The 22,037-nt window shown below is 34.7% G+C and overlaps 1 protein-coding gene across 1 annotated transcript in view; it reads left to right on the top strand.

Moving 5' to 3' along the window:
* Positions 1 to 21,446, top strand: part of LOC130012417 (glutamate receptor ionotropic, NMDA 3A-like) — a 92,028-nt gene extending 70,582 nt beyond the window's left edge. The window contains exons 6-10 of the mRNA XM_056100298.1: positions 172 to 462; positions 1,044 to 1,163; positions 14,675 to 14,751; positions 18,685 to 18,813; positions 21,443 to 21,446. Coding sequence (XP_055956273.1) covers positions 172 to 462; positions 1,044 to 1,163; positions 14,675 to 14,751; positions 18,685 to 18,813; positions 21,443 to 21,446 — 621 coding nt within the window. The remainder of the gene's footprint in view (positions 1 to 171; positions 463 to 1,043; positions 1,164 to 14,674; positions 14,752 to 18,684; positions 18,814 to 21,442) is intronic.
* Positions 21,447 to 22,037: the final 591 nt, after the last annotated feature.

Below are 22,037 nucleotides of genomic sequence, written 5' to 3'. Positions count from 1 at the left end.
CAGTTGGAATTCAGTTGCTGTACGAGCAAATTGTCCCTCATGGCACACTGTATGGCAGGTGCTCGTCTGAATTATCCCAGTACAGAGAATTCACGCAATGGTCATGAATTTGACGTTAGTTGTAAAACTTTGGAACTGTAAATAATTATGTCTGCATTTTTTTCTTTACAGGTTGCTTTATCACGAAAAATATTAGAATATCATCAAAATAGTCAGATAGAAGATTTAATAGACGTTCATTTCGCGGACTCTCAGTGTTATAAACAACGTATTAGTCAACAAGAATCTTCGTTGGAAGTGACACATCATGCCGGTCTATTTGTTATGATGTGTGTAGGAATAATGATAGGAATAGTGGTATTGTTTATAGAACATGGCGTATTTAAGTGGCTCGTACCATATTATAGAATGAAACCAGGAGCCAGTTTTTGGAAGAGTTCCCATGTCATGTTCTTCAGTCAGGTTAGTTATTCAAACACATTACATACATTTAAACATACGTCCATTAAATCGATTCAGTTATTATATAATTACTCCACCGTTGTAAAGCTGGTCGTCCTACTGTGAATTTGTGAGACGAACGTCTGAATGGAAATGTCCGACCCTTGACACCATCCTTGAATACAAAGATGATACACACAAAACTATCTGAATTTGCCCGAAATGTGGCTGTACATGCCCACGTCAAAAATCTTTCTGGAAGAAGGAAAGGGGTTTATGGGAACGGATAACTCTGTTTACTATTTTGGCTGTAGACCACTAATTACTTCCTGTATGTCGATAAACACAGTTCCCGGTATTGACAATCCTTCTCTTTTTTACATTTCTCCCCTATTCGATGGCTTTAACTTTTTTTCATCCAATAACCGCTTTTCAGCCAATCACGTATCTCCAGCGCATTTTTAAGATTAAATTGGGGATCTATTAAAGTGCGAAATCTCGATATTAAAATAGTTTAATGGGCATGATCTGAACAATTGTCTGGTGACCTCAGATAAATGTTTAAAGCAGTATCTACCATGTGTTGCTGTTCTGTCTTACAGAGATTACATCGGTCCATTACCAGTGCCGAGTTATTGTCCGCCCATGAATCTGCCAGGGAGTTGATCGGATTGGTGAAAAATCGTGAGTTTGCCAGGCTCTTTCAAAAAAGTACAATTAGGGTGAGTAGTGTTTTTGTTTGTCTTTATTGTGTAATGCACCAACTAAAACATCAAAGGGAGGTTGCGAGTGATCGGTATATGTAATGTCCCATAGTTTCTGTACAAATAGTAACCTATCCTTAGACCTCATTAATATTCATTAGGTCCACCAATTGCTTATATGTATAAGTGTATTACTATACAAGAGACTGTAGATAATTAAAAGCTTAGCAGAGTTATAATAGCAGTTGTGGTCTTTGTCTTATATTATATAAAAGCTATAGGACATTACAATACATAACGGACATCACCTTGTTTGCGACATAACCCAATATAAAATTTGATGCTCGAATATTGTCTAGGGGATGTGTATACTCTTTATTCTTAAATATAGATGCATTTAAAGCTCATTGACAAGGAAGTAGGACGAGCGGTGTGTTATTTTTAACTAATTAGAATCAAAGTAGAAAGTGACGTAGGTAGATTCTCAAGAAAATGCTACTACCACGTTTTCTAGTTTCTAGATCACCTGTTTACGTCACTGTCTGCTCGCATTTTACATGTTAAAACTTGAACTATATATTAATTCTCGAAAATAATGACAAGGCCACATGCTTCATTATCTGTATAACCTCTATATGGGAATGGGGTGGAGTGGAAATACACAGATAAACTTTACTGTTATCATCCCAGCATGTTACTATCCTAATGGGTGTAGATAACAAACCTTATCTCTCAACCCTCCGCGTTTCGAGACACTATATAGTTTTACCTGGCAAAATCCCAACGGGCTTCAAACAGCAAAATTGTCATTTTTTTCTTCAAAACAACGATTGATTATTGTTTTGTTTTTTTCATAACATTTCTGCCACATCCAACTACAATTAAGCATATAATCTTACGGGTACAAATCATCTCTTTTAAATCAAAGCGATAATAACTGACTTTCCTCCGGCATTTTAAATTTGACATCTTTATGTAATTGAGGCTAAAAATATGTCATGTACAACAGCCAATCAAAATGCGCGAAAAGTAGGATAACCTTTACAGGTCGCAAGAATGGCTTTGTCAATTCTGTTAGAAACACCGCTTGAAAATTTTACTGACAATATCTGCATATAAACGAAAGATGTTTCACTTCATTGGGCTAGGTATGTTTAACTAGTCCCAATAGTATAAAATTAACTTATTTTTAAGATGTTACATGCATTATTAAAGAAATTAATTTTGCCAGGTGAAACTAAAGGCATCCAATCGTAGCTAAAAAGATAAGCATATAACTATATCTTAACGTTTTTAGCTACGTTCTCGTAACTGTAATTGGTGATGGTCATTTTATATAGTTTTTCCTTTTCTATACATAGATTCATGTAAGTGGATAGAGACATGGTTAAAGATAAGGTTGATGTTTTTCTTACTATGTCTTAGTTTATTGTCTGGGAGCATTTTGAATCTTAATATTTTTATTCCATTCACGGCCCCCAGATGTATATTGTAAGCTGCGTTTACAACCAATAGCGATACAATTCGTGTTTAAAAATAACAGTGTGTTAAATGGGTTTGGATATTCGAAATCTATGAGGCCAAAGTAATACCATAAGAGATTTTTGAATAATTCTGGGCGTATTCACTGTTTCACAGATATGTTATATATTTTATCTTAGAATATATATTTATCTTAGATGCAATAACTGTTTAAACAAATGCAATTCTTTAATGTGTCACATTTTGCTGAAAAAAAAGTCAAAAATAGAGTTTCTCCACCCCACCCCCTCCCGAATTAATGTTTAAATTTCACTTGTTCGCGATTAGGTGGCGAAAAGGCACGTAAAACAGTACTGTCTTTAGTTCATTATTTGTTTCTCTTGATAGTCCTTTCATTGTAAATATGCCTTCTAATTTATCCATCAAGAGTTTGTTTCAAACCCCTCTCAAAACGTTTTAATCTTAAAAAAACACTACCCCATGCCGTGAGAACCTATTTTTATTAACCTTATTTATCACGTTAATTGACTGAGGGGGGAATCCATTTTCACCTCAATGCCGTTAGCCGTTGTCCAACGACCATAATTATCGAAGTATATTCCTGGATTAATATCTGCCAACTTCCTTTTCCGTCGTTTAATCACAGTCTACCGGGCGTTTAATTCTCTCAATGTTCTCACAACCGTTAACCATTAGGTCAACACATACAGAACGCTCATTTCGCCACGCGAGGAGACAGGCGGGCTTTTAGGGGTACCGTCATATGTTTGTCTTGTGTGCGCCACATGGGAGTTTTTTAGGGAATCCAGTTTTATCTTGCAAGTTAGGCGCCTCTCCTTTACATATTTACCGAAATTGCTATACTTTTATTGGAAAAAAATTGCCCGATAAATATGTATCTTTAAAACTGTAAACGCAGCTATTTTTCGTGATAAATATTATTATGTCATGGTGATAAGCCCCTGGTGTCAAACAGAATGCTTGATGTCAACCTGCTTTTGTTATTTCTGTACACGGTTCTAATGCTACAGATACATGCATGTGAGCAGAAAATCCACTTACACGTTCATTGTCTATTCTCATTACGTTTATCATTTCTCAGCAATTTATCACTTGCATAAAGTTTATTGATAATGTTTGCACACCCATCACTGCTTATTTATCAAGAACTTGTCACATCTAACTTATTCATCACTGTCAATGTTTTACATTTTGTCTCGTAAGAGAAATGTTTGTTGGGATATTGCATGTATGATAAATACCCAACATTTTACATACTTCCTTTCATTCTTCATAAAGTTATAAAATGCAGAAAACACATAATACTGTTACCATAGAGTATCTCATGGATAACCTTATAATAATAATTTCCGTATAACAAATAATATCTGTTTTATAATAGGGTCGCTTGTGTAACCCATGGATACAGTTTCTCCTTTTAATAAACATATATTTTATAGTTAATGAGATGTCCCTTATAGCAGATGTATATTTTATAATCTGCGAAGTTTTAATAGGGTTTGTCACGTAACAAATGGGTGAAGTTTTAATAGGGTTTGTCACGTAACAAATGGGTGAAGTTTTAATAGGGTTTGTCTTGTAACAAATGAGTGAAGTTGTAATAGTTGTAATGTAACAAATAAGGTTTGTCATGTAAAGAATGGGTGAAGTTATAATAGGATTTGCTATGTAACAAATGGGTGGCGTTATAATAGGATTTGCTATGCAACAAATGGGTGAAGTTATTATAGGGTTTGTCATGTAACAAATGGGTAAAGTTGTAACATTATTTGCTATGTAACAAATGGGTGAAGTTATTATAGGGTTTGTCATGTAAAAAATGGGTAAAGTTATAATATGATTTGCTATGTAACAAATGGGTGATGTTATTATAGGGTTTGTTTGTCATGTAACAAATGGGGAAAAGTTATAATTGGGTTTGAAAATGTTTAGTATACTATGCGAATGGACTAAATTATAATATGGTATCCGATGTAACCCATGTGTAACGTTATTTCCCCATTTAAGCCACAGATTGAGTTATAATATGGTCTACTGTTTTTTGTAACAAAGGGACAAAACTATGGCGGAAACTTATGCGTGCTTTCTCCCTTGTTCAAGTTGACTTAAGCCTAGCTCACAGCCCGCCTTACGTGTTTTTACACGCACGGGTCGTAGGGTTTGGTAGCTCGTAAAACAGCCCCAAGAACCTGGGTGAAAATTTTGTATGTGCAGGATCAAAAGTCTCTACGGCCAGCCTGCCGAACACGCGCAATTGACGCACGGGTATACTAACATTTTCCTCGTAGACTGACCGTTGACAACGTTTAATACATTTATCCATGGATCGATGTTTCCCATACATGTTTTGCCATTAGTAACCAATCCTAAATATATATCTTTAACAAAACTACAGGTAATAGAGATAAGAATTACAAAGGGTTACAATATTATTCATTCTTGAAATGCCTGTCAAAGGTATTGGTTTGGCTAAACTAGCTCTTCCCATAATCATATATCATTGATCTTTGTTCAAACAAAATTATTCTTTAGAAAAGACAAGGGGTCATCACTGCGACTGAGAGGAATGGAGGAATCTGCCACTCAAATACTTAATTTATCCAATCAGATGTCAGGATTTCATTTACTGTTATTCACTAGGATGAATTTAGAACACTTGAGACTGATTGAAATCAAATCACGCAACGTTTACAAAAACTACTTACGCTTTTATGAGTTTGAAAAGCAAATGTACTCAGATCTTCTTTGGAGAATAAAAATTGTAGCACATTGATTTTTTTTTCTTTAAAGGCGTTTTTCTCAATTTTGAAAATAGTAAATTCCTTACGCTGGTTTCATCTGAAGAGTGCGTATTAAATACAATTTGAGCATGAAATCGATCAAATGGAATTTCCGTTCATTTGAATATGTGTCTTTGGTGTTAATATCAATGCAACCTGTCTATTTATGTTGGATAGAATGGGTTTTTTAAAGAATAAATTAAGAAATATTCACAGAAACCAGAAATGAAACAAAAATAACCCCTCGCCAAGATTTATGTAAATAGATTCATGGATTACATGATCAAATTGATGTAAATTCAATTCAGAATTGTTGAACAAAATAAAAACTCGCAAGTCAACACAATAAATGATTTATTATTTCCTAGTGATGTGGATATAATCCAAAGTTGTTGTTGAATTAATAGGTCCGGGTTCCAATTCACGAACAGTTTAGTATTAACTGGGCAACTTTTTTGATCGCGTGTTATTATTAAATGCTTTGTAATACTAGTAGGAGAGGAACATGTTTTACTCTGTATTCCATTTATCATTGAAGAGGGTATGACCTAAGATGGTAATTTCCTTTGGTCTTGGAACAACCTTCTCGTGTGGTTGAACTGCACTTTTATGCCGTCGCCCCTCTCCGTCCGTGTGTCTGTGTATCCGTGTGTCCGTCCACATTTTGTTTGTTGACACTCTACAGATCACAATTTGTATCCAATTTTGACGGAACTTTTGTTATTAGCATGTATCGGACCGTAGTGTTAAGAATTACAAAACGTTACAATATTATTCATTCTTTAAATGCAAGTCATAGGTATTGGTTTGACTAAACTAGCTCTTTCCATAACCTTGTATAGCATTGATCTTCATTCAAACAAAAGACAAGACAGGGGATCATCACTGCCACTCAAATACTTAATTTATCCAATGAGATGAATCAGGACTCGGACTAGCAATTATTTGTCCATTGACTTCAATGTTAAATGGCTGTAAAATCACAGGCTGTAACTTTTTGCTCAACATTCCGTTGGTTCCAATCTTTATAGGCACAATGGGGAGCACATTTGGCCACGTCCTCGTCATAATTTTGTACGTGGTTGACCGTTTAGATTTTTGGCTACGGGGATTTGATGTTCACGGGGTGAAAATCTCACTCCCAAAACTGCTATGAAATTGCAAATTTGATCCCTTTTCTTCAATTCTAGACCAAAAAGTCAACCAAAAAATGCAGGAAGAGGGGAGAAAAAAATTAAGGGAAAAATTGTCTATTTATAACTCGCACTACATTACTAGTCTTAGTTCATCTATTTGGTATATGGATTATGGTCCCTGATTGTACGAACATTCACGTTTTTAGCATATGCACAATCTAGAGATAAAAATTGTGACGAAACTTAAAAATGTATGTTTATAACCCAACGCTCTCGGTTCCTTACGATATTCCTGAATTATGGCCCCTGATTGTACAAAAAATCACGTCTTTTAGTTTTTGGGCCATCTAATGTTTCCAATTTTTATTTGATTTTCAAAATTATTCATCTATATCACCGTTAGACCATAATTACGGTTGAGATTGAGCTTCTTGAAAATCGGACCAAAATTTCCCGTCAAAATGGCCGTCCCCCTTTACGCAAATAGTGTAAAAAAAGCATATTATACAAAGGATGCGGACCCTCTAGATGTTGAATTTGTTATCCGATTTTGACCAAACTTGAAATATAGATTTATACCTCAAAGACGTTGGTTTCTGTCAATATTGGCATGTATCGGACAGTAACTTCGTGGATTATGTCCTCTGACTACGAAAAATCGTGTTTTTACTTTGTGGACCCTCTAAAGATCGCAATTTGTATCCGGTTTTGATGAACCTTTGATGATATCGATGCCTATCGAACCGTAACTATAGCTGTATTAGGGCCCCTGATTGTACAGAATAAATCACGTCTGTAGCTTGTGGACCCTCTAGATGTCACAATTTTTATTTGTTTTTTTAAAACCGTTGAAATATACACCAGAACTGCATGAAAATCGGACCTAGACTGTATAACATCCCTCTCCTTTACACAAATAATATAATGTGTCTGTAATACCGTGGACCCTCTAGAGGTCACAATTTTTATCCGATTTTTGATGAAACTTAAAATATATGTTTATATCCTAAAGATCTCAGTTCCTTTCGATATTGACGCATGCCAGACAGCAACATCCTTCTAAATGGCCCATATTTGTACGAAAAATTGCCCTTTTCGCTTGTGGGTGTATTTAGCATGGCACACGCTTGTCTGGCTCTAAAAAGTCTAGTTACGGTATCTGGTTACTGTATCTTGCATTCTAAATTTAATAATGCAAAGTGAAATGAAATGAAATTTTGCATGCTTCAATCACTGCAGTCGAATTCCCACTGCCAATGTGTATACGGAACCTTTGAGCGAGCGACTAGATACTTTTCTCAGTCCGTAGTATAATGAACTCGCGACAATAATTTCCCAGGTTCAAGTCTCAGTGCAGACTGATGACGTAAGCGGTCCCTTGGGTGTCTGAAGTCAAATTACCCATTTATTAGTTAATTGTGATGATGTGAAGTTGTTTGGGCTAGATTTTATCTCAGTAAAACAGTGCTACGAGAATCTCCAGTAATAAATAAACGCTAGAATTTATCCTTGAAACTAGATAATACCGAACAAGATGGATTCAGATATACATGGAACAATACGTCCGACTAGCAGAGTAACGCACTGATCCGCATTGAATATTCGCTAGACCGCAACAATCACTGATAAGGATGACATCGATGCGACTTAATGAGCCACAAATATTAACTTTTTCCTCCGACAAATTAAATTCTAAAACATTTTATTTATGCTTTAGAAAAATAAATAAAGACGTTTGAAGTATTTGTAGGTAAAAATTATTTCCTATTTTAGTGTAAATGGGTATTAAAATGAGTAAAAGGCGCCATTCTGCTCGAATCAGTAACGTCTAATGTAAACAATGCACGCGCCATTGAGCCAATGATTGACGCCGCGTGATATAACTCATTTGTTGAAGGCAGTCATCTTTTACAGAGATATTAGAAGATTTTCGTAATACTCTATGAAATAGATTGGCAGAGTAACTTCACTGTCTTCGAAACGGTATGAAAGCCGAATACTGAATGATTTAAACGTCATTCATCTATATTAAGGTGGAATGAAAGGAACAAAATATTTAAACCGTTACAAAAAATAATTGAATATTAACACATAATATATTATCCCAATAGTTTACAATAATAATAAAGAAATTAAGACCATTGATCTGTCATCTGTCAGTCCTTTGTTAGAGTATGGGATTAACAGCTTAAACATACATTATGCAAGAGCTAAATCTGCATATTGCAGGTATTTCTTTAGGCCTGAAATGTCATCTAAATTATTAATTACTCATTAATTAACTTATCCACACCATAATCAACTCTCGATGTCATCGCTAGCCTGTGATATTTACTGGTTTAGGATCCGATTTGCTGCTCAACTTTCATTCATGATTTAATCAATCGCTAAATTCTCGGTTTAGAGTGGGTGAATTTGACTGAAATTTTCAGCAAATTCCCTTTACGTTATCTTGTTTTTAACTATTATAGTAAGAAATGCCAGCTCTTTATCTAATCTCCCATAATATATCTTTTATATCTAATAAGTAAAAGAAACAATAACTAAATATTTATACTGCAATTATGGCTAGTGGTATGTGGTAGAAAAATTTCATCTTCTCACATAATCAAAATTGGTATCAAGAGTTCTTTTTAAAATACAATGAAGATGATGTCCATTGTAACCGATGTCCCAATTATATTGTATTTAAGGTCTACAGAAATTTGTCACCATTATATAGTACATTTGTGATTGTAATAAATGCCTTTTGGTCTTTAAAACTGTCCATGGTAGCTTATGTCACAATTCTAGCGCACTTTAGATCGATATTTATTACGAAATACAGAAATTAGTCTTCATTTTAGTTATTATGATGATGCCGAGGGGTCGGTAAAAGATGAATTGCTATTTGATCGGAGGGTTGGTTTTTTCTTCAAAAAAAGTGGTATCAAATTTTCTTTTTAAGATTCAGTGTATCTAATGCCCCTATTCGATTGTACTTTAGATCTATATGTATTAAGAAATTAGGACGTGTGGTACTTATCTCTTGGGGTTAACGATTTGATGAGAACCTGGACAATGTTGATTATCAAGTTATTCAGTTAAAACAAACAGTTTGTTGTTTCACCAGACAACTCAACAAGTCGTTATGTCAATTCTGGTCTAGCATCATCTTATTGTCTCGTCTAGACGTGATCAACTTCTTCTCTCTGGTTTATATCACATTTAATACAATGTCCGACCTTAAAACTTGTACATTTAATCTACACTATATTCAATCGTATCGTGATGTGGTTCTCCCTTGTCAGTGATGCAGGACGGAGGGGCTGACAAGGAAAGCTGTCTAGTCGTTCGGATGGGACGAAAAACCGAGGTCCCGTGTACACATTGGCGTGCACGTAAAAGATCCCTTGACAGTTGGAATTCGATATAAGAGTAGGCCATAGTGCCGCTGTCTGGGCAAAATTTCCCTCATAGCACACTGTATGGCGTATGCCCGTCTTCATTAGCCCAGTTCGGAGCAAAACAGTAGGACGTTAAACCCCATTTCATTTCATCGTTTGTCTCTGTAATGTAGAAATATAGTCGTGTAGGAGGCAGTATGTGCTCACCCCTTTTACAACACTCAATACATTTATTTGGAAGTTTTCAGATCAGCGAAAAGAATTTTCTCATCGAATTTTAACACTTTTTGCTAATGATTTTCTAATGATTTGTCTATAGAGCTCAAGCACTGTGCATCAATTGACAGTTTTTAAACAGAATCTTAAAACCCATCTTTTTAGAAGCGTTTTCTTTTAACTGTTTTCTTTTAACTGTTGATCGCGTACTCCTTTTAACTAGGGTTTTTCTTTTAACTGACCATAATGTTATCAAAGAGCAGCTTCGGTTGTATTTTAGGACATTATTATTGTTATCATTATTAATTTCCTCCTAGCATTGTTGTCCTTGCTCACTTTGTAGACTCCCGTGAAGGTTCTAGCAGCAACTGTTCTCATCTGATCTGCTTGAAATGTACATGCATTGTTCATATTAGTGAGACAAAAAGTCTGTATATTGTCAAATATTGCGGTTAAATACTTCTTCTTCTAGCGACACAAGTTATCATCCTATCTGATTTACAAAAATGGGCATCTATATACATGTACACATATTTGTGACTGTCTTGTGTTTGTCTGTGTTCGAGGTTGGTGGCTACACTAGGGCTGTCCCAGGGCTGAAATTTGGGGTATCAGGATAGCTCGAGCTGGGGAGTGATATACTACTAGGACATATTCTTTAAACAAAGACACCTATCGAAGTTCAATAATATTGTAGTTAATTACTTCAAGAGTTCTTCGGATGAGACGAAAACCCGAGGTCTCGTGTATACATTAGAATGCACGTAAAAGATCCCTTGGCAGTTGGAATTCGATATAAGAGTAGGCGATAGTGCCGCTGCCCGGGCAAAATTTCTCTCTTAGCGCACTGTATGGCGTGTGCTCGTCTTCATTAGCCCAGTATAGGAGCAGAACAGTACTAGGTTAAACCCCATTTCATTTTATTTACTTCAAGAGTTATCGTCTTTTGCTCACTCTGTAGAAAATTGTAAGCTTTAACCCCGAAATTCTTGTCATCTATCTACTTCAAATTCGTGTTATTTGCTGTTTTGTATTTTTAAAAATCCTAATCTCATCAGATTATATTGCTTGTAGCGTTGTTTGATTCATAAAAAAGGAATTAATTTACCTCTTCTCCATAATGCCTTATGTACGATGAACCGACTGTACCAGCTGTACCGTACTCAACCGTATAAGCTTGCTTAAAGATGCATTATTCAAAGTTTCATCTGCCTAGTGCATATCTTTCGTTTGGCTTAAAATGTTATATAAATCATTAATTAGACATTTATTTACTGTCAGGCCCATAAGCAACTCTCTAGAACTTCCGATGGTTTTGAATTGAACAGATTTAAATACGATTGACAGTTAATGATTTGATTTAAAAATGGATAATCGAGATTTCGTTTTTTTATCGTAACAACGTAGCAATGACAATCGAGACTACACTTTTCTGCAAATGACGATAACTTCGCTCGGTATGAAGTAACTTAACTGAAATATTCAACATATTCCCTTTTCATTATCTATTTTTTTTTTACCTAGTATGGCAAGGCCCGCCAGCTCTTCATCTAACTCTTCATAATCCGTCGTTAAATTCTTCATCTTATCTATTTGCAAAATAAACATATGGTAATCTAGATTAGGGTACGTTTTAATCAAGAAAATGTTTGTCATTCGAAAATATGAGCTGTCTTGTAGAGTAGGCCGAAGTAAACTGTCTGACCGAACCAAAATTCCCCCACTTACACACACACACACACACACACACGCGCGCGCACCACCCACTCGAACTCTCCTCTCCATTCCTTCTTTGATCAATATGCATCGTATTATCACCTCCACATAAAATTACAATATTATCACGCCAACCATCATGTGCATTCTTTAAGATGAAGACAGTATTATTTCTTTGGAAGATCGTATATATTTCCAGCAACCCACTCCTACAAGAAGATGGAGTTAAATATGCCAAGTACCTCTAGGGTGATGTTACATCTCCGATAACTCAATTGCTATCTTATATTAGTCTTTAATAATACCATTATCTAGTGTTTTTATATTCTGTGAGATGGAAGCTATTTAAGAATGGTGAGAGAACAGTTATTAACTATAAAAGCGTGTGACCGTGTACTTGTTCGGTTATTAACTGGCGAGTAGTTTGTAATAGAATTACTATAGTACTATACATCCTAAGGTCGTTTTGTTAGTACCACATAAAACATTACTAGATCATTACTTAAGCCCTGTGCTTCTTGGCAGAAGTAAAATATTTTAGAACGGCAATGATATGTAGGGTCCATGACTGTGGGATTGGGAACTAAGTTGGTGGACACTCATCTCTTGCATACAAAACATGGTGAAATAAAGATCCAAACTGCTTCCATTTCATTCAATTCAATGAGAAATGTGTACAATGAGGACTTATGGAATTTGTTTTGCATACAATTGGTTACTAAGATGATATGCTGAGCCAGTGACTGTTGGATTGGGAACTAACTAAGTAGGTGGACACGCATCTCTTGCTTACAAAACACGGTGAAATAAAGATCCAAATTGCTTCAACTTTCAATTCCATTTCATTTAATTCAATGCGCACAATGAGGAGTTATGGAATTTGTTTTGCATACAATTGGTTACTAATAAGTGCAGGAGGACCGCACTACACGTAAAACAAAAATCTTCAAGATAAACCTGCGGACAAGACAGAAAATAGACATTGCACCAAAGATGTTACCAATAGCCTAATGTTTTAAACTGACGTCTTGGTAACGGAGACGTGGGTGGCAATACAAAGCTAAACATAAACGGAATCAATCATGAAAATCAGGGTAACCAATCACAAATCAGCTATGGACGATACCATTTGCATTATTTGATGATCAAATGCCAGTTGTATTGTAGAACAACTGGATTAATATTGATCACATCACTTCCATCAATAATTAACTTATATAATGTACAGAAAGGTCAAAGAAACATTACGCGGTCCATAGTTTCTATCAACAGCTACAATTTTTTTTATACAAAACTCGATAATTACATATATGACACAGTTCTACACAAATAGTTACTATAGGTTAGAAACCCTTTTAACAGAATGATGGGCGATGATAAGAAGTGTGAAAATGAAACATAGCTACGAGTGTTCGATCATTGTGCATGGGGGTTGGATGTTCGAATGGTTGTATCATAGGATCTGTCATTGAGTCAAGTGGCGTGGTTTCGACTCTCCGCTTGTACGAGCCTGCCAAAGCTCGTGGGTTTTCTCCGTGTCCTCCTGTTTCCTCCCACTGCTAAAGACCCCTACGCGCAAGCAAATTATTGAAATAATATTGAACCATATGTTAGTCCCGAAATGACCTAGTTTGTGTCCAGTAGGCGTTAATTTATTAATGTCTAGTTTGTAGACAATAAAGAAATAGGTTCGTCTTGAAATTATAGTTATGGCACAGTAGATGTTCGCCAATAATGCAGGATGCTGGTGCAATAAGGTACACAAGTAACATCTCACAAAATATGCCAAAGATAGTATTTTGCATATTTTTGGACCAGAATGCTAAAACTGACATATCTTGTGATAAGAGGATTCAGAATGATAAAAATGAACAAGTTGTTAAAAATGGATTCATGTGAAAAAATCAAATGATCCTATTTAAAGAAAGTTGATTTTGTAAAAAGGAAATACAACATAGTTTTGACGCATTATCTATAATATCTATTATATTGTCTTAGAAGAGGCAAACAGATAAATTGTAAATTGGTTCTTAATTTACATTATCGTCGTTGTTCGGAAATGCATGGTGTAGTCTATGGTGATTTAAATTGAAAACATGAATTGTTTGAAATCTTGAGATCAATTAGCTTTTCATTGAAAATAAAGGATATTATGACAGGTTTGGTTTATTGCTTTATTAAGAATTTTGGCTGGCCGGTTAGGGAATTTACATATCATTCCTTTGCGAACATGTTACCAGATAGATCGAAATTCTGTGTCTTTTGGGAGGGAGAATGGGGGAATCGTCCTGGCTCAGGATTGTCAGAAATCAATCTTTATGCAACACGAATTTTCTGAACGGAGAATCAATAAAATATATTTCGCAGTTTACTCTGGATAATAAACTGACAACTGGATTGTTAAAACTTTCAACTGATAAATCAGGAATGCTTTTACCTGAAAATCAAAGAACTTCATCTCTAGGAACATATACTATTTTCATTTGCTAAGAGTTCAATTGATAGATCTCTAAACTATTTCTAAGTTTTCTTGATAAAATCCCCAATTTCTTCATATTAATATGCAAAGGCACTATAAATCACTTACACCTCGGTAACTAGGTGAAATATTGTGATTTCTTTTATGTTTTTTCCTTTGCGTTTTCAGTTTAATTCCTGTCCCGGTTTTAAGTTTTATATAATTTCGATAAACTAGAAGGCGCCATAACTATAATATAACAGCTTACAGCCTGGAATAACAGATGGGATAAAAAAAAGGGTAATTTAATTGATTTTTGTTATTTCTTTTTCAGAAAAATAAATTAGCCGATATGGCGAAAACTAAGAGAATAAACAGAAACTTTTATGATATAGTTGAAAAGGCAAAATGGTAAATATTTATTTTATTCCTTTTTTCTGTGTATATTTATCTTTTGATTCGTTTCTTTTTGTTCTGTTTTCACGTTTAACAATAATATTTCCATTAGTAAAATAGATGGAGAAAATATTTAAGTCATGTTTCTGAATTAAACTTTATCGTGTTAGAAAATTGAAAATTGTTGCATTAAACCCAATATTTGATACATCTAGACACATAAACAGTAGTTGCGTAAATATATTCACATTTAGGACATTTTATAAACATGTTTTAATTGTGCAAATTGGCATCCTTATACTAAAACCACATTTGATATTACAGTTATGATATTTTATCTTTGGTAGATAAATTTCGAAACATTTTCATTAATACTATTACTAAATATTACTCCATCAATCCGTTTATTCATCAGTTGTATCTTTTATTATTTCCCAATATGTTTGTAATAATTGATACCTTTTGTAAAATGTCTGTTTTTATTTAATAGTATTTCACAATTTTAGCAATTAATATTCAACACTTTAAAGTTGAATGTTCATTTACTTTTACATTTCAAAGGAATCTTTACGCCAAACAAAAAGTTATTCACGATGGAATGTTTCAGATTCATCTACTAGACTAATTATGAAGACCAAAAGTAATTTCAGGGAGCACGTTTTGATTGAAACTTAGTTCTTATCATTTCAAATTAAATAGATATGAACTCTTTACTTTTTCTATAATGCGTTTTTAATTATATTTGGTCTTTAGATTTGTTTTGAGTTTACAAAGTGGATCATTTGTCTACATTGAAAATGTATATCTGCCGATAGAGAGTCAGTGTTGATTAATACCAGTAACTGATTGCCGTCAATGGTCAACAATTTAAGTAGACAAACCGATTTCAACTTAATCTGTGGAAACGACAATTTCATTGTTTAGGGGTTGTCATATCTCTAATCAAAATATCACATCAATGCAATCAAATTTAATACTTTATTTTGAGACCTCAAAATAAAGCCCCATGCGCCTTTATCTCTCTTATTTGGATTGCGTTCTCCCAAACTGATTCCGGTCCAATTTCAAGAAGCCCTTTACATCTGAAATCCGAGACAATATTTTGATACATAAACTATTGGAAGTAAAGATTCCTTTTTATTATTGGCTACGCCCACAATGAAATGGGGTTGTAGCTCGTCGTCAACCCCGTCAGTGCATCATCCACAATTGCTCTTCGAGATCCGATTAATTACTCTCGATCAATTAAAAAAATATTTTTGATGCTCTAGAGACCAAAATTGGCATCCAACTGACTTGAAATTGATACATAGGGTTAAGGTTCATGAGTCGAAGCATCCTATTCATTTTTATACGTCCACATTGAAATGTGGTCGTATATTGTCGTCGCGCCCGTCGGTCTGTCGGTCCGTCGGTCCGTCGTCCACAATTGCTTGTGGACGCCCTAGAGGCTAAAGTTAATATACGATTGACTTTAAATTTATACACAGTGTTTGAGGCCATGAGACGAAGAAGTTTTTTCATTTTCAGCGATTTCCGATAATTACTGCCAGAGTTATGGCCCTTGATCATTTTGAAAAATCTTGTGACGCTCTAGAGGTTAAAGTTATCATCCGATTGACCTCAGATAGGCCTACACAGAGTTTAAAATCTTGAGACGAACAAATATATTGATTTTCAATGAATTTTTATGACTTGAACAGCTAAATCCATGATATTAAAAGTTTCGTATACTAAACGTTAGCATGGGACAGAACTTTATAAAAACCAAACAAATTCTAATGGTTTTCTGATAATTATTTCATGAGTTGTTACTCTTAATCAGATTTTAGTGTATTATTTTAATGTTTCATTACCGAAGAAAGTAAAAATATGCGACAACACTTGTTGACTGACTGGTCGATTTAGCTGCTGTGGGCGTATGCTTCGTTGCCTGGCAACCTATTTTTATGTTTTGTATTATGCGCAAGGAAGAACTAGAAGCTAACCATGTTTGTAATTATTTCTGATAATAACTTCACAGGTTGTCGCTCTTGATTAGTTTCCGTCTCCAGTAAATACTCTCTAACTATTTAGCTGATGTGGTGGATGTTTTGTTCCCTGGCAACGTATCTTAATAAATTTCGGTTTTATTTATCCTCACTAACTTTTTTAAAAAACAAAATCAGAATGATAGCTTTATATTTTCCTACAAGATGTTTTGATACTTTTTTTTCACAGCCGAGATGATAACGACGGTTCAATATTCAACAGGTAATAGGTGGAGTATTAGTATTGAGCGATTTCCTTGATCTACTTATTCTTACGTCTCGTCCATGTCGACAATCATCGGATCATCATGTCATAGATGTGCAAAAGTAGCGTATACTTTTAATAATGAAATGCATTCCTTCGAGAAAAAAAACACCACACCTAATTACAATTTCCATTTGAGATGTTCAACAGGTTTCAGACCTTTGATGTTGGGCCAGAAATGATAACGTATGACGTGGCATACGGTATTTTATAATAGCTGTGACATGATTTTCTTATGAAGGTGGAAATGAACCAGACTAATCATCCTAAGTGTTTTATTATCCAGTCACATATATGTATTACTATATTCACTGCTTCAAATAATGTAAAACAGCTTCGTCTTGGTACACCGACTTAACAAAATGTCTATTACGAAGGAAGATATTTGTACCTGTAGAGTTTATGTATATTTTAACAATGTTGTAAACCTCCATGTACAATACTAGTAAGGGTAGAAAAGCTACGATTGTACCTACAGAACGAAAGCATTAGGCTTTTATCGTTGGTGTATGTACAATGCAATGCACATGGTCGATTCTACAAGATTTATTTGACAACCAAGAGCCCATACCTCATATAGAAAGAATAACGACAACAGCTTTCTTCGCTTTCCGCCGCCATCGTCAAACCACTGCTTTAAAGCAGGGCGCCATTTATGGTCTTCCCTGGTTCTATAGATGTCTATTGCACATTAACTGAACGCTAACTGTTGCACGCTTTAAATATTTCTACATCCGTAAACCTGACTCCAGAAGACTTAAAGTAAAACCAAATTGTTGTGATGCACCTCCTCAAATTGAAACTGTTGCAATGCTTTGACAATCCTTGGGCAGCATGTGGTGGCAACTCTAATAGTTATCGTTGTTTATCCCAATTACATTAACATTTGACAAGGTCTTTTATGTGTACGGGGGTGAATTGTTTAAACCGTGCGCAAAGATAGTCAGGTCTGTCGTTGAATCAAATGGCGTAGTTTCGAGTCCCCGCTTGTACCATGCTCCGTATCCCCAGTGGTCTCATTCCGTTCAACCATCGGGTTTTCACGTATTCAAGTTACCTGCCCTTGATCGTAGATTGATTCTACAAACCAATCAAGCCTCATTATTGCTTACGTTCACAACAATATAGCGGCTTCTTCGCTCGATTATGAGAAAGTTTGCAAGAAATTTGATATAAAAGAAGTGACATGCACACAAAAAGATCTCCTAAAACATCCTTTTTTGATGGGAAAGATGTTTTATGTCAGTTTTTTTCATGTATTTAACTACTTTTTGGATTGGTCGATAAAAATAGTACAATCATCAAGGGCTGATAATTTGAATATGTGTCTCCCCGTTGATGAACCCAGGGGTTAGTGCAGTAGAACGCAATGATACCGTTGGGGTTACCGAGGATACGCTTGGTGGAGATTTTTTCATACTTTTTTTGTGAGTAAAGTATAAAAAACAGTAATTGAATAATAGATTTCTCAAACGGATTTCTGTCAGGTGTTCATACAATTCCTCTTATAATCATTTCAGAGTAACACATTGTAAAAACGATATTGTATGGATGTAGTAGTATCAAAAGTTTGGGAAATATTTAAGATCTTCTTCAGCAAGTTGTAGCTAATTAGAGTTGTTTGGTTATTTTTAAAACATTGGCTATTTTCAGGTTACATGAAATGAGGGAGATGAATTTAATGGATGATGGAGACGACGATCCACCACCCACCATAATAGAAATACCTTTAAAAGATCTCGGTGCTAAAATAGATTCAATTTTACCCAAACCGGCTGACGAGTTTGTTGATCATGTAACGATCGAAGACGAGAATTCCCATTCACGTGAACTTTTGTTGTTAGAGGATCCAGACAGGAGTTTAGCTTCACAGTGTCGGGGTACTGACAATAGTAGTACTTTATCAAATAGATCACTGGAGCGGTTGTTCAATGAAGACAACCCTTCAAGTTCCTCTTCATCTCCAGTCACCCCGAACAATGCAACTACGTATAAAACTCTTAATTACTGTAGCTTACCAACAGCTTCCGGCGCGCGCTTTTTAGAAAGCTTACCAAACGGACATATATTTGGGTGTGGTTTCGAACCCTGCGGCTCTGATAGTGTTGCTAATAATCGAATCGAGACACCTAGTGTTTTGTTTAAAGCGTTAACGGACGACAGTCATAATTTTACATCTAGCACACATTGTAAATCATTGTTACCTAAAACAAATAACATGGTTCGATCTCTTCTCCATAAAACTCAGTCGTATCAAGATCACTTGTGTTCTGTGGATGATGCCGTGCCGGGGACTTTCAGTATCGAAAAGATTACAAAAGAAGAACTGCTAATTATGTGGAAAACGTCAGAAATTGAGCTGAGTAAAAAACTGGAACAGGCTTTGCGAGAAAAGGCCAAATTAGAACGAAAGTTAGCACAATTACAGCACCATTCACCTGTTTGAGACAAGCACCATTTTATAATTGGTCCATTTTTGCACTCGACACTGTTTGATTCCAGTTTGAGTCCGATTGAGAACGCGGCTACTTGACATGCCCAGTGGATGTTTGTGGCAGGCAGCCATGATGATTTAGCAATATTTGCTTTCTCAGGTTTGGAATAACTTGATGGAATTCTGTTTGCACGTCCATGCGCAGAACGTCTTTTAAGCATACGCATCCTCAATGTTCATCTTCTTACGATTTCTATCTCGAAAAGATAGAATTTAGAGGATACTGATTTAGATATTTGTTTGTTTCATGGAACATTTGGGTAATATATATATATAACTGTATGATGTATGGTTCTGACAGATTTATTTGATTACCATATTTATTAGAGTGAATTACATGTGTAACTAATTTCACACTATGTGGATATAGTATAAACAGTGGTTTGTAAAATTGTCTTTTTTGTTTGCGTATAAAAGCAAGGCTTAAAGAATAAATGAAGGGAGTAGATGTACTGTTTTAGAGCATGGCTTTAACCAGAAATAGCACACATATAAAGGACTGATATTAAAGGCTAAAAGAAAAATATAGGCCTTCAGACCATGTGCAATAAATAGTAATTTTACCGAAATATTGGTTAAAATCGACCAACCCTAAATTATTCCTATTAGGTTAACTTCTATTAAATTCCACGCCGCCATATGTATTGTTGTATAATCCCAGTCAACTATTATAGGAGGACATTTTTCTGTTCATAAAGATCAAGGTCAAGGTGATAGCAAACCTTGATAAAAATATAATCCAATAAATTACTATCTATTTTTGTCAAATTTAAATAAAGAAAACGTTTATTGGCCATATTATTGGGTTTTTTTTAAGGAAAGTATTCACTCCTTTCATTTGTACTTCCGGTCATGCGTTGGCCAAAAGATGTAATTATACCATGTTTAGAAAGTTTTTTCGCCCTCAGATGGGCAGAATTTTACCTAATCAATTTACTTGATTTCGTTAATTGGTTCTTGAGACTAAATGTAGTGTAGAGCTATATATCTGTCAAACATCTGTAGATGTTCAATCTGAATGAAAATAGACTTTGGTCAGCACCTAGTTCAACCAGTCAGTGATCATCATGAACCGGTTCACTCTCATCAATTGTTTTGACTTGACCTTCGATTGTAACCTTCACTCTGGACTCAGAATGATCGAATTGTAGTCTATAACCCCCACTATACACGTGAAGCCATGACCAAGTGTCTGTTATTTCAACAAACCCTACACCCACAGAGATAACTTGTCAAGAAGTTAACATATGACCACCAATATCCTTACCGGCCATGTAGCAATAAAACTCTTCATCTCGATTCTTTCCCTCGTTTTTACAGTGTACATGGTGTTTAAGCATAAGGGGTTATTACTGTAAATTATGAGTTGGATCGAGATTTCGTGAAAACTGACAAAGATAATATCCTCTTATCCGTTATGCCAATTCGAACTATTCCTAAAAGTTAACTGATAATTAGGTATTTGTTTCCAGAACCTCACGTAGAAAAACTTTCAATCCTGAATTTAAAACATGTTCGTGTATGGTTATAATTATTTGTGTCTTTCCCTTTTTTGGAATTCTGAGCATGGTATAAATATATCTCTACGCATCTTAATGTAACGTCATAGACGAAAATGGAATGTTGCCATATACAAATGTGTTAATGAGTGAACTGAAATAATGTGAAATGATTATGTGTTGATACAACCCCAATGTCCATGGAATATTTTTCGAAGCAATGTGAGATTAATTTGTTATCTCGTGGAATGAGTTTATTAGACTGTAACGTGGTTAAATATGTTTCATTTTCTAGTGAATTGTGATATTAATTAATAAATCTAAAAAATTAAAACCGTTTGTTAAAAATGTACGTTCATGTGTTTTATGTAACTGAATATTCATAATTTATGTAAATTAAAATTAATTGATAATCTAGGTGAATAAATTATGGTAATTGTTACCATATATGTATATTTAATAGATTCCTAGATAAGGTAAATAATTGTGAATCTAGAACGGGTATTTCAATTATCACCAACTTTTATCATCTTTTGAAATTTGATTATTACTTTCTTCATAGATAGCATTAAGGCAATCTAAGTAAAATATAGATGCAATTGATTTTTGTAAAATTATAATTCAATTTTTTGTGTTACCATATACATAAAACCCTTTTTCCAATTCGTAAAAAAAGTATCAAAAATATTCCAGTTATGATCTATGTAATATTTTGAATGATTTGGATTAAGTTTTAGATTTCAAAACTATTATATATACCTCATATGTTATTCTCTTAGCGGCATTTAGTAAATATAACACATACTTATGAAAGAACAATTAAAAATCTATTTTGGTGACTTTTCGAGGAGTATTCTTACAAATCTTTTCAATACGGCACAATAATAAAAGTGGAGGGCAATTATATACATATAAGCAATAACAACAATTATATAATTGCGCTATACATTTATTATGGTACATGCTTGGAAAGGCTGGGAGAATGCTCTTCGAATTGTCGCCAAATTAAATTA

The sequence above is a fragment of the Patella vulgata genome, chromosome 4 (genome assembly GCF_932274485.2).
Source record: "Patella vulgata chromosome 4, xgPatVulg1.2, whole genome shotgun sequence".
Lineage (NCBI taxonomy): Eukaryota > Metazoa > Mollusca > Gastropoda > Patellidae > Patella > Patella vulgata.
The sequence above is the reverse complement of the archived record's forward strand: the minus strand, read 5'-3'. Positions and strand labels throughout refer to the sequence as shown.